Source organism: Mobula hypostoma, chromosome 16 (assembly GCF_963921235.1).
Source record: "Mobula hypostoma chromosome 16, sMobHyp1.1, whole genome shotgun sequence".
Classification (NCBI taxonomy): domain Eukaryota; kingdom Metazoa; phylum Chordata; class Chondrichthyes; order Myliobatiformes; family Myliobatidae; genus Mobula; species Mobula hypostoma.
Genome location: NC_086112.1, coordinates 64,366,900 through 64,379,300, shown reverse-complemented (window position 1 = coordinate 64,379,300; position 12,401 = coordinate 64,366,900). Strand labels below are relative to the sequence as shown.

Sequence of the window (12,401 nt, the reverse complement as noted above, 5' to 3'; positions counted from 1 at the left end):
TTACACAAAGTGGTGGCTGCCTGGAATGCACTGCCATGGGTGGTAGTGAAGACAAACATAATTTTTATAAATTTGGAGGCAGAGTTGTGTAAGAGGCTCTTAAGATATGCATGTAAATATATAGAGAATGGAGGGATATGTGCATCGTGTACACACATATACATTGTGTAGGCAGATGGGATTAGTTTAGTTAGGCACTGGTTAATTACTGGTTCAATGAGTTCAGCAAAATATAATGGATCAAAGGATCTGTGCCTGTGCTGTACTGTACTAACTTTTGTTTTAAAAGTTTTCTTCCTGGCAGATGTCACTACCTGCAAACAGCCTACTCCAGTCAGATTTTGCAAATTCCTGTCTTACATAGTCAAAATTTAGAACTTTAGTTTGTGGGCTGATGCCTCATTCACATATCCTGCCCTATTTCTCGAGAGTAGGTCAAAATTTGCTGTGTCTCCAGTAGGGCAAACTTTGCTCTGTGTCTAGTAGGGCCTTCTATATATTGCCTAAGGAAATTTTCCAGAACTCACTTAACAAATTCCATACCATCTAAGTCCATAGCACTCTGGCAGTCCCAGACCACATTTGGAAAGTTAAAATCATCTATTTTGTCAACCATTTTATTTGGTTGCCACATTGAATCTGAATGTTGCTTAGGGTATGAAATCGCCTCCCTATCTAAAAAAATTAATTGGAAGATTCGAGTGTTTATAAGTATTGACATGTACATGTGTTTTTGTACTTTATGTACTCTTTTGCAGAGCTATGGAACAATATTTTCTCTTCATTGAGCTGATTATCAGCATAGAAAATACTCTTTTCAAGTTAGTAATTTAACACAAAACAGAATAAAAACTTGTCAACTGATACCATGCTCATTTTCCAACTTTACATTGGTCTTGTAGTTTGTCTGGACACTAACCCTGAGACTAGTTGTGATCTAAATTTTGTTTTCTCTTGCAGTGGCAAATACGTTATTTGTACAAATTGGAAGGATCTTACTTATTTTTTTATTGTGTGTTGTAAAATAGAACATTTGCAATCCAAGCAATCTGTTACAATCTTATAAGCTAGTTTAAGTGGCCAAATTTGTTTACTCTCAGCCTACAGTTAAATGCCATTTCCAGGTTTAAGGTTCAGATTAAAAGATTTTTATTGGTGTTCAGTAATTATTTCCTATGATACATTTTAGAAATATGGTGCGGAACATGCACAGAACTCCAGTATTGATATGAATGTTCCAGTCCAGCAAAAGGAATCATTTGCAACTAGACAGACCTCCAGTATTCATTTCAGTAGAGATTACCTAAGATATATTCTACTCAAATCAGAAGAAAGCCAATTTGGTTTCAGCAGCAAAAAATGAAATCTTGAATTTCTGTACGCCAGGCAATTCAAACTTTACAGCCAAAGTCATTGTTCACAAATCAGTTATCATTTTAACATTACAAAGCAATCAGGCTTCACAAGAGTAATCAAAAGGATTAGCTAGACAGAAATGTGTTTGGTGTTTTTTTTTTGAAGAGGTGTAATTTTGGCTGGTACATGCCTGGCCTACAAGCCCGCATTTCCCACTCCTCTTCTCACAAAATTGCAATGGTTATGGTACCACAGAAGATCATTTCACCCATTGAAACCATGCTGGTCTTGCGCAAAAGCAATCCAGCTAATTCCAGACCTTGCCAGAACCATTTTGAACACTGTAGTTGAATTTGTCTTCATAACCACACCTGGCACTGCATTCTAGATTGTAACAACTGGCTATGTTAATGTCACTTTGGCTGCTTTGTAAGCCTTTATGTTCTCTCGTTCTTGACCTCTGCCAACATACACACAATGCATACATACACACAACATTCCATGTAGCCTCACTTAAATGGAAAGAAATGCTTTCATCCTCTGGACTTATATAGCCTTTTTCAGCATTACTTTCTGAGTTATTCAATCTGTCTCACAACATTTAATAATAAAGATATGCAGATGATACACAAATGCTTCTGCCACAGACTTCATCACATTGGTTACTTGTATTAAGTATGTTGTCACTGTGTTTTATATCATTCCACCTATGTGCCCTAATGCTAATGAAACTAATCTGGTGTTTCTCCTTCCAGAATGCAGATATTGTGGTGCCCCTTGGGATGAATACAAACTCTGCAGTACTGCTTCTTGCTGTCAGCTTGTTTTGTCCTGTCTCCACTGTAGAGATAAAGGTCTCATAGCCTGTTGTGCTGTGTGCCAGGAAAAAGGAAAAGCATCACCTGAAACTCAATCACGACATCTAAGGAAAGAGCAATGTGAATGTACTGAGAAACGGATACGGATTCCTGTTGTGATTCCACATTAGACTATTTGTTCAAGCTTAAAACAGACAGAAAACAAATCACCTCAAATAAAGGACAGATTTCTATAGAAACCTGCACAATTTCAGCATGTCCCAAAATTCTTGACCGCTAATTGAGTTCTTTTGAATTTAGTTGTTTGTGTCCTAATACTGGAAACACTGCAGCCAGTTTGTACGGGAAGTTCCCACATTTAATAACAAGATAAATGGTTTGATCGTGTTTTAAAGATCTGTTCCATTACACAGAATAGCTTGATTTTATATTAATACTGTAAAAGAGCTTATTAAAACTTGCAGGTTTTCATCAGCATGCTACTATAAATTTCATTTGAGAACGGTCATGTTTTAAATCAATTGAATTAAAATGCATTCTGGTTTTCTGTTTTCTGAAACATTTCTGGTTTTCATACTCATTTTGAATCACATTGTATCCTAAGTTGAGATACTGATTGTGCCCACATTAGCTATACAAAAGCCTGTGTATAGATCAGCTTATTCCACGTGGCATTTCCCATGGAAAAAATCAGCAGACTGGCAGGAATTGAGTCTTTCATAAATTATCATTCACATGAGCTCACCTCAGATCAATCTTGAGTCATAGTTGCTGAGACTTCAGTCCAAATCCACAGTTAACATCAGGACCACAACTCTGTTGCAAGCTACTACATAATCTGTCTTACTCCTAATGTCTAAGATGAAGATCTTTTCAATTTATGGTGGTGTTCTGATGTTTCAGAGAAAAAGTGAGCTAGGAATGCTCTGCAATCTGTGATAAATCACTCTACATTTTAAAGAAAAGTTAACGCAATTTAAGTTAGACAATTTCCAATTTTTGAGGAGTTAATTTAAAAATAAGAATTCAAATTGTGATTGAAGTCATTTTACATTCATACCAGATATTCAAAATGTTATTCTTTAGGATGTTATTCTGGTTCTGTGGTTTTTAAGAAGCTACAAATGTGTTCTTGGAACTGAAAGATGAGTTTTTTTTTGTGACTTAATATATTTCTGATCAAAATATTCCTTTTCACAGTAGTAACGGTAAAATACATGTGGAGCAAAATTGTTTTTATAGGAAACTTTAGAGTCTTCTCGAAGCAATTTAAAATATGTGTATACTTCATTCACAGCCTCCACATGCACAAGCAGGTACAGTTCTTTGCAGGAATAAATACTTTGTGGAATAACAACCATGTGAGATATGTCAGTTTAGTTGGCTTGTACTAGTTCAAGAATTCTGAAAAGTAGCAAGTTTTCAACAAAAAAGAAATCCGGAAGAGGTAACAATTTCAAAGACAATCTTAATAGTCTCTGTCTCTGGCTGTTGAAGTAACTGGATCAATTTTGCTATCAAGGAAATGAACACCTTTAAATTTTGTTTGAAAACCTATTCTCTCCTCATCCTGGTCCTCCCAGCCCAGGAATCAATCTGTTGAACCTTTATTGTAAGTACAAATGACTTGTTCCAGTATATTGGTACAGGTCTGGTCTCCTTACCCCTGGAAGGATATAGAGGAAGTACAGTGAGGGTTTACCAGATGTATTTCTGTATGGCAAATCAGTGGTATGAGGATAAGCAGACTGGACCTCTACTGTTGAGTTAAGAAGAATAAAGTTGAAGAAGAATAAAAATGCTTATGTGGCTTTACAAGTGAATGCAAAAGGAGAAGGGTTGGGTTGTCATTTGAGAAGGCTTGGTCTTAAAATAAGGGATTCGCCTTTCAGATCGGATTACATTTCTTCACTTGAAAGTAACCATTCTCTTTTTACCTTTCTATTTCTAAATAAATTTAGATTTCTTCCCATTTAATTAGGTATCTCTTAGTGAATTCACATCCATGACCATAGATAGGTTAAGAGAATTCTCTGCACCGTATTTAATCTAGAATTAATTGTGTGGAAGTGGCACATTCTAGTTGAATCTGAAAAGTTTCACAATTCTCATGTTTTACTTCATTCCATAATTTTTGCCACGATAAATGAGTTCAGTGTTACTACAAGGCCAGGACAGCATCTTATTCAGCCAGTTACAACTAGAAGATAAGCAAAATGTCACAACTTTTATTGTACAAATGATACATCATGAGGTTTTACTGACTTTCTCAAAGCATGTGAGGCTACAGAATGCAAAAAAAAACTAATGCTTTATTCATCATGAGGTGCAACAATCAAACACATCCTTTTTTGGGAAACCACAAAAGTAGATTTAACACCAAGTTTTTTTAAACCTGTTTTGCTTAGAGCGTGCTCTGTTAAGCATCACAGTTGTGTTCCTCAAACCCAAAAGTTTTCAGTATTCATTTTCTTTTTTGGCTAATCCTTCAGCTGAAGAAATAAAATTAGTTAATGGTAAAAGGAATTCTGATGTCTGCAGACTACTGTATAAGACATAGTGGAATGAGGTCATTCAGCCCATTGACTCTTCTCTGCCATTCAATTATGGCTGATTTATTATCCCTCTCAACCCCATTCTCCTGCCTTCTCCCCATAACTGTTGACACCCTTAACGAATCAAGAACCAATCATCCTCCACTTTAAATAATGACTTGGCCTCCATGGCAATGAAGTCCACAGATTCGGCCCTCTGGCTAGAGAAATTCCTCCTCATCTTTTTTAAAAAGACATCCTTGTATTCTGATGCTCTGCCCTCTGGTCCTAGACTCCCCCACTATTGGAAACACCCTCTCCACATCCACTCTATTTAGAGCCTTCAGTGTTCGATGGGTTTCAATGAGATATCCCCTCATTCTTCTAAAACCCAGGCCCATCAAACACTCCTCATACATTAACTCTTTCGTTCCCAGAATCCTGTCCTGATGCTCTGTTGCAGCTTTCCCCTTCCTTCCACAGAGGCTGCCCACCCTATTGAATTCCTCCAGCAGTTTGCTTCTCCATTGACCTGCTCATTAAATCACTCAAAACATAGGTTAAAATGCTGATTTCTAAAGGAGAGGTGAGAGTGACTTCTCTTAACATTAAGTCAGTGTTTGACTTAATTTGGCATCAAGAAGCTGTGGTAAAGTGAATGGATATCAAGGGGAAACCACGCCAGTGATCAGAATCTACCCTCACACGGAGGAAGGTGTTGGAGATCCTGGGAGATGTCTGCAGGAGGTGCTCAGGGCAGTGTCTTGGGCCCAACCACTTACATCAGTGACCCTCCATCCACCATGAGGTCCAAAGTGGGAACAGTTGCTGGTGTCTGCACAATGTTCAGTTCTGTTCACAGCTCTATAGCCAATGCAACAGTCTTCAGCAAAATTTGAACTACGTTCAGTCATGGGCCGAGAAGTGGCATAAGACACTGGTGCTACAGAAGTACCAGGCAGATCCTCTTCTCTGAGGATTGTCACCTGCGGTGGTGAAGAGGCTTGCGAGCTGGTGGAGTCACTCATGGCAGTAAGCTCAAAGGGGAGGTTCCAGACAAAGTGATCCAACCAAGATGTCAATCATGGAGTTGGCAAAAGATGATCACACATCATAACGACCGTGAAGGTGAAGGAGGTATACAGCTCAGTGATGCAAGCTGTCGAGGTGGCATTGGGTGTCAATTCATTAAAAGAATATAATTTGACATCTTTTTGTCATTGAAAAGCTTTAGAACAGATACTGCATATTTAAAATAAAGTTATTTTGGATTGTTAAAAATACTTTGTTTCAGGAAATAATGGAAATATAGCCAAATATATAAATAATTGTAATTTTACTGCCTGCTCCATAATTGATGCAAGGCAAGGACATATGCAGTAAAGTGAAGGGTATTTGGAGGTTGTCAATGATAACTCAAGCAATAAACAACTGTTTATATAAATTTCCATAATTTTAAACAGACTTAAGTATTTTGATTGAAACTCAAAACTATTTGGCATCTTTTGTGTAGTAAGTAACAAATCAGTGGAAATTCTGGATTACATGAAAGTTCTGTAAATCAGTAAACACGAAGCTGATACACACAATTCTCAAGCAGTACTTTTGTCACAAAATGAAGAATGATTTCCTCCAAGAAAAGAACAGCTTACTCGAGGTAATTTTCTGGCATCAAATAATATAAATAAAATGAGTACTTATGCTTCTGCAGTAAATGTCATAACAGCAGGTTCTTTCATGCACCATATAGCTATAGTTTCACTCAACAATCCATTCAGGGATATATTCATCAACTAATGAATGGATTTAGAATTGATGATTTATTTGCACACAGCACTAATTGGATTGAAGAATTAATCAGTAGTACAGAGTGTTATTAGTAGATCAAAGTACACTACAATCTGTTATTGAACTTCATTATCCCATTATGCAACACTAAAAAGAAAATAGAAGTACAACAGAACTGAGAAGGCACTTCTGGCTGGCTGTAAAAATCATCAGCATATAGTGTGCTCTGTAGAGGCTTGAAGTCTTCACAAACAGATTAGACTGTTGTTCGGTTCCTGGGGATGATGGGGCCATCGATGCCCAGAAGTCGACTTTTCCTCACTAAAATAGATCAACAACCCAACACAGTTAATTTTTGATAGAAAACTGGATCGCAAAAATGAGAGGTATTTGACTTGCATTACCTTTAATTTAGACAGTTTTTAAACTTTACTGTATTATATACTGTAGTCTTCGTTAACAGATGTGTAGCATTATAGGGAGATGTACTAATTATATCACTTCTTTATTTTCTTCAATTTTAAAACTCGGTCTTGCACTATTTTCTCAACTAACACTTCTCCACCTCATGCTCTTAAACATCAGCTTTCCAGTACAACTCTTCTACTAACTCAAAGTACTTTTTGCCTAAACATAATAGTAAGTAGTTCCTGAACCTATGTTCATGAATTATTTGATTAAAGAAAATCAGGAACATGGTTGTGGAATCTTCCTGCATTGGTGAGAATTGTCCTTTTGATAATACAATTGGCTCCTTCACAAACCTGAGTTTCCAAGAGAACAATTTATCTTCTACCTTCTTCTGAAGTCCAGATTAAAAGACTAAGCAACCTTTGCTCATTATACAATCTCTCTAACTTACATTTGCTGCATTATGTCTTGTACATCCTTCCCCAAATAAGGCAATGACGTGGCCAATATCATGGTGCTGCAATTAATATTGCTGTTCATAGTTCCAGCAAGCTATGCCTGATTCCAGTCTCTGGTGCTGTCTGTGTGAAGTTTGCATATTCTCCCTCTGACTGGTATTCTGGTTTCCTCCCACTGAAGATGAAATGTTTGTTACTTAGTCATGGTAAATTTCTACCACCATCTTACATTAGGGATATGGAAACAGTCGTAAATTGATGTGTGAAAAAAAAATAGGTTACAGCAAAGTTAGTGGAGATATGCAAATACTCTGAGAATAGGTATGTCATGGTCCCTTCTGGCAATCCCCCACCTTGCCATTTATCTCAGCATTTGGGCCTCAATCACCTCATTTAATTTCCAATCATTCCCAGGTTCCAGAAACTGCAGGACAAAGACCCTGTTATCACAACAAGGAGCTGCCAGGGGAGCAAGTTGTTCAGCTTTGAAGAGAATGTATGTGGCTTTAGTGAGATCTGTGTTGGACTATGGAAATATAGTATATAGATCAGCAGCTAGGTCTCTTATAAGGAAACTGGATGTGATTCAGGCTCAGGCCTTGAGAGTGTGCAGTGGGGCTTTTAAAACATCACCAGTGTCAGCCCTACATGAAGAAATGGGAATAATGCCTTCGGAACTAAGAAGGATGCAACTGATGGCAAACTACTGGGCTAACTTGCAGGGGCACAATATTTCTCACCCTGCTAAAGGAGTGTTGCAGGAGTGCTGGGAAAATGGGAGGTTTCAGAGGGATACCTTTAGTCGGGTAGGGAATGATATCGCGAAAGAATGTGGAGTGTTTGATCTGAGGATAAGTCCTTCAGTAGTTTATCCGGTTGTAGCTCCATGGAAGCTTGTATGGCCTGACATAGACTGGCATTTGTTAGAGGTAAAGAGGAAAGAAAGATATAAGACAGATTTGGTAAATGCATTTAATTGTCATGTGATGGAAAAGTATAGTGATTATACTCACATTTATACATATGGTGCAAAGGAACCTGAAACAGGAGTGACAGGGTTTGGGGTGGTTATACCACCAAAAGAAATTGGAATCAGCAGAAGAACATCTAATAAGTTAGGGGTGTTTACAGTGGAGATGCTGGCGGTGTTGGTTCCGTTGCAATGGGTGCAGAAAGCCAGACAAGTCAAAGCATTGATATGTTCAGATTCATCCTCAGTTCTAGCAAGTTTAAGGTCTTTTCACACAAACAGTCTGCAAGATGTACTTTATGAAGTCCTTCAGTTAGTTACAAGAATTGCAAATCAGGGAGGTCAGGTAAAATTTCTATGGGTTCCAGCACATGTAGGGGTGAAGGGGAATGAGAGGGTGGATGAGTTGGCAAAGAGGGCGTTAAAGAAAGAAAATGTGGAAATGCACATTAGTATCAGTAAAGCAGAGGTTAAATGTGTAATCTGGGAAAAAGTCAACCAAATGTGGCAAGAAAGATGGGACAGGGAGGGGAAAGGGAGGCATTTATATCAAATACAAAAGAGTGTTGCAGGTACCAGGGTAGGTAATGGAAACAGAAGAGAGGAAACTGTGTGGACTAGGTTAAGGCTGGGGCATTGTGCATTAAACAAACCATTGAAAATGATAGGGAAACATCAGACAGGATTGTTTGAGGAATGTCAGGAAGAGGAGTCAGTAGAACATGTAGTTTTGTGTTGCAGGAAGTATGGGATACAGAGAGAGATGATGAGAATTAAATTAAGGGAGTTGGGGGCGCAGGAATTCACATTAAAAGGGTTGCTGGGCATGGGTGAGAGAGCACGAGTCCGGGTATTTTTAGTGTTTTTAAGGGGTACAGGGGTTTTTTATAGGATATGACGGATAAACAGGAATAGGGTACTAGGATGGTCAAAGATGGGAGGGTAAAGTGTAGGTTTGTGTGTGTGTGTGTGTGAGATTGGGTGAAGGGATTTAGAATGTATGTCTAGTGCACATTCCGGAGCAGAGGGTGGTGGTAATGCACCATTAAGCTGGATGCCAACCGCCATAAAACAAGATACAGACAGACAGACAAAAGGAGCTGCCAGTTTGCTGGTCGACTTGTGTATGAGTAACCTCGGTCCCTGGTTCTTAGGACTATCAGTTCTAAGTCTAGCATCGTTCCTGAATTCTCTACTAAAACCAAGACTCCGGGTAAAGACTCTCTTGAACACCAATTCCACGCTCGCTATGACCGTAATGCCTCCCAACTAGGCCTCCGTGCCCGTGTTCAGCACTTGGGTTCGTTCCACCACCTTGTCCTTGCAACAAGGTATGGACTCAATGGTTTCAGTGGTTCCTGATGTATGGAAACATGAATCTTAAATAATACTACAGGGTACACTATTGTCTCACCGAAGCCTAGTGTAATTTTAGTAAAACTTCCTGATCTTGGTACTTCATCTTTATTGCAATAAAGCTCAATATCCTATTTGCTTAATTACTTAAAGTACCTATTATCAGAACCATTTGTCACACATGAAAAACACTAGCACTCATTAATCTAAAACCAGTTAAATTCTTTGTTAGATAACCATAGCTCTCCCTATATTCAAAGTATGTTTATTATCAAAGAATGGATAAATTATACAACCTTTTAAATTATAGGTAGTCATAAAACAAGGAACCTGAAAGAACCCAATTTAAAATAAAAGACCAACACCGATGCACACAGAAAAAGACGAAAACAAAACAAATCATGCAAACAACAGAAGCGAGCAACAACAGCTTTTCGATCCAAATTGAGTCCTTGGATCTAAATCCCCTGAGTGGGCCCAAAGCCTCAGTATTCAGTTCATCATATTGGCAGGGCAAATTGCCACAAAGTTCGCAGACATGAAGCACGGCAGCCAGGGCGGTCTCACAGCCTTAGCGTTGCAGGGAGAGAAACCCCCAGTCTATCTGCGTAGGTGTTTAATCTGTTCTCAACTCCTCCAAATCAGCCCAGGGTGATCCAACCTCTCCCAACACTTGACACCCATCCCTCCCGGTCTATATGGACCAACGTTTAGTGGTCCGAGTGGTGGATTGCACCACACGGAGTGTATTATACTCCAGCCGTCTTCTGTTTGACCACTCAAAACTTATTAGTACTTCTTTACAGACATTTTGTGCCCCCTTCACAATTTAACTTGCCGCATATATTTTTACTGACAGCAAATTTGGCTCAGTACACTTGGTTCCTTCAATTAAGTCATTAATATAAATAGTTGAGGTCCAGGCAATGAACTCTCTGATGCTTCATTTGTTACAGTTTGCTTATCTGAAATGATCCATTTATTACAGCTCTTATCTCTTAACTAACATGCTAATTGTGGAATAACTTCTTATATGATACCTAATCAAATAGCTTTTGGAATTACAAGAGAAAATAAAACTGGTTTACAGTTCTCTGTAGACTCCACCCCCCCCCCCCTTGTTACAAGTCCTCTTTATTTTTTGATCAATACTATATCAATTTTTCAGGGGTCTTGGGACTACTTTGGGCCACAGTTTAAGAATTAGGGGTAGGCTATTTAGAACGGAGTTGAGGAAAAACTTTTTCACCCAGAGAGTGGTAGATATATGGAATGCTCTGCCCCAGAAGGCTGTGGAGGCCAAGTCTCTGGATGCTTTCAAAAAAGAGATGGATAGAGCTCTTAAAGGTAGCGGAATCAAAGGTTATGGGGATAAGGCAGGAACTGGATACTGATTGTGGATGATCAGCCATGATCACAGTGAATGGCGGTGCTGGCTCGAAGGGCCGAATAGCCTACTCCTGCACCTATTGTCTATTGTCTGTCGTCTATTGTCTACTTTCACCATCTATTCCTTTTCTGTGAATTTTCTTTTTAATCTGGTATGAACAATTCTACTTCCTAACTTTCAGAGCTAATGTCCTAATACATTCCTTTATTATCAGAGTTTCTCACCTCCTTTCCCATTACGCCTCTCCTGAAATATTCCAATTATCCTAAAATTGACCATTTTGCAAACTTGTTCAATGCTGGCTGTTAGTTTGTACCAATAATCCCTATTCCCGCAGTTGATTCGTCCATCTTGTTAGAAATGCTTTCTGCATTCAGAAAGATAGAGCCCATGTTTTTGAACCATTTTTCTCTATTCTAATCTATTTAACACTATTAAACGCTCTGTAAATTCAGGCCACCCTAAGCAATATGTTACTATTTTCCATGTCCCTCTGCTGAGGCAGAGTTTTATAGGGTATGTTCTGTGGTTACTATTCCCCTCATCAATGGATCATATTGTCATTAGCATCAATCAAAACTCTTCTATTTCATCTCTCCTCAACTTCTGGTTTGTAAGAACAATCTCGGCTGTTCTAATCCCTCCATATAACCAATCTAAATACAGGCATCATTTTAGTAAAAGGAGGAAGTGTAGACAAATAAGTACAGATGTACTGCTTAAAAATGCTGCCAGTACACAACGTAAGAAAAATCAGTCTAGTGGTTGGGGAGAGGGGGATTATGTAGCCCAGTTTACCGAGGAATCCAAAGGGAAAATACAGGGCAGGATTTGGCAATGATATTCTAATCTACTCGAATGTAACTGAACACATGGGGGGCAGGGAGCAAGATAATGTGTGACTTAATTTTTGCGGCTACTAGACGGTGAATAAGTGTCTGATTGACCCTAGGTGAGGATTACCCTGCCCTTCCAGTTGTCTGTTACTTTAATTCTCCACTCCAACTTTTGGCATATGATACTGTTCCAGTGAAGTCCAATGTCACCTTGAGGAGTAGCATCTCATCTTTAAGAAGGCAATAATCTTAGTAACTAGTGCTTCTAGTTTGTGGAAAAAAAACTGCCCAGTTTTGATGAGAAGTTGTCAGCCTCTGCTGCCTAACCTACTGGGTATTTTTAACATTCCCTTTTATTTAAGAACTCTATTAGCTGTGATGTGTCTGACAGTTTCAACATTGTTTTTTTTTGTTTCCTCAGAATTTATTTATCTGACTTCATTTAACCTTCTTCAGACTGATCGAGCTGTTGTTAAGAAGCCTT

At 38.6% G+C, this 12,401-nt stretch overlaps 2 protein-coding genes across 3 annotated transcripts in view; one reads left to right on the top strand and one right to left on the bottom strand.

Annotated features, from left to right (window-relative positions):
- LOC134357446 (thiosulfate sulfurtransferase/rhodanese-like domain-containing protein 2) overlaps positions 1-3,304 on the top strand; it is a 29,325-nt gene extending 26,021 nt beyond the window's left edge. Inside the window, exon 9 of the mRNA XM_063069034.1 lies at positions 2,112-3,304. Coding sequence (XP_062925104.1) covers positions 2,112-2,344 — 233 coding nt within the window. The 3' untranslated portion in view covers positions 2,345-3,304. The remainder of the gene's footprint in view (positions 1-2,111) is intronic.
- A 1,078-nt stretch (positions 3,305-4,382) lies between these two features.
- tmod1 (tropomodulin 1) overlaps positions 4,383-12,401 on the bottom strand; it is a 98,904-nt gene continuing 90,885 nt past the window's right edge. For both annotated transcript variants that reach the window (XM_063069029.1, XM_063069030.1), the window contains one exon: positions 4,383-6,817. Coding sequence is in view for 1 of the 2 variants with exons in the window: in XM_063069030.1 (XP_062925100.1) it covers positions 6,753-6,817 (65 nt within the window). In the remaining variant the exon portion in view is untranslated. The remainder of the gene's footprint in view (positions 6,818-12,401) is intronic.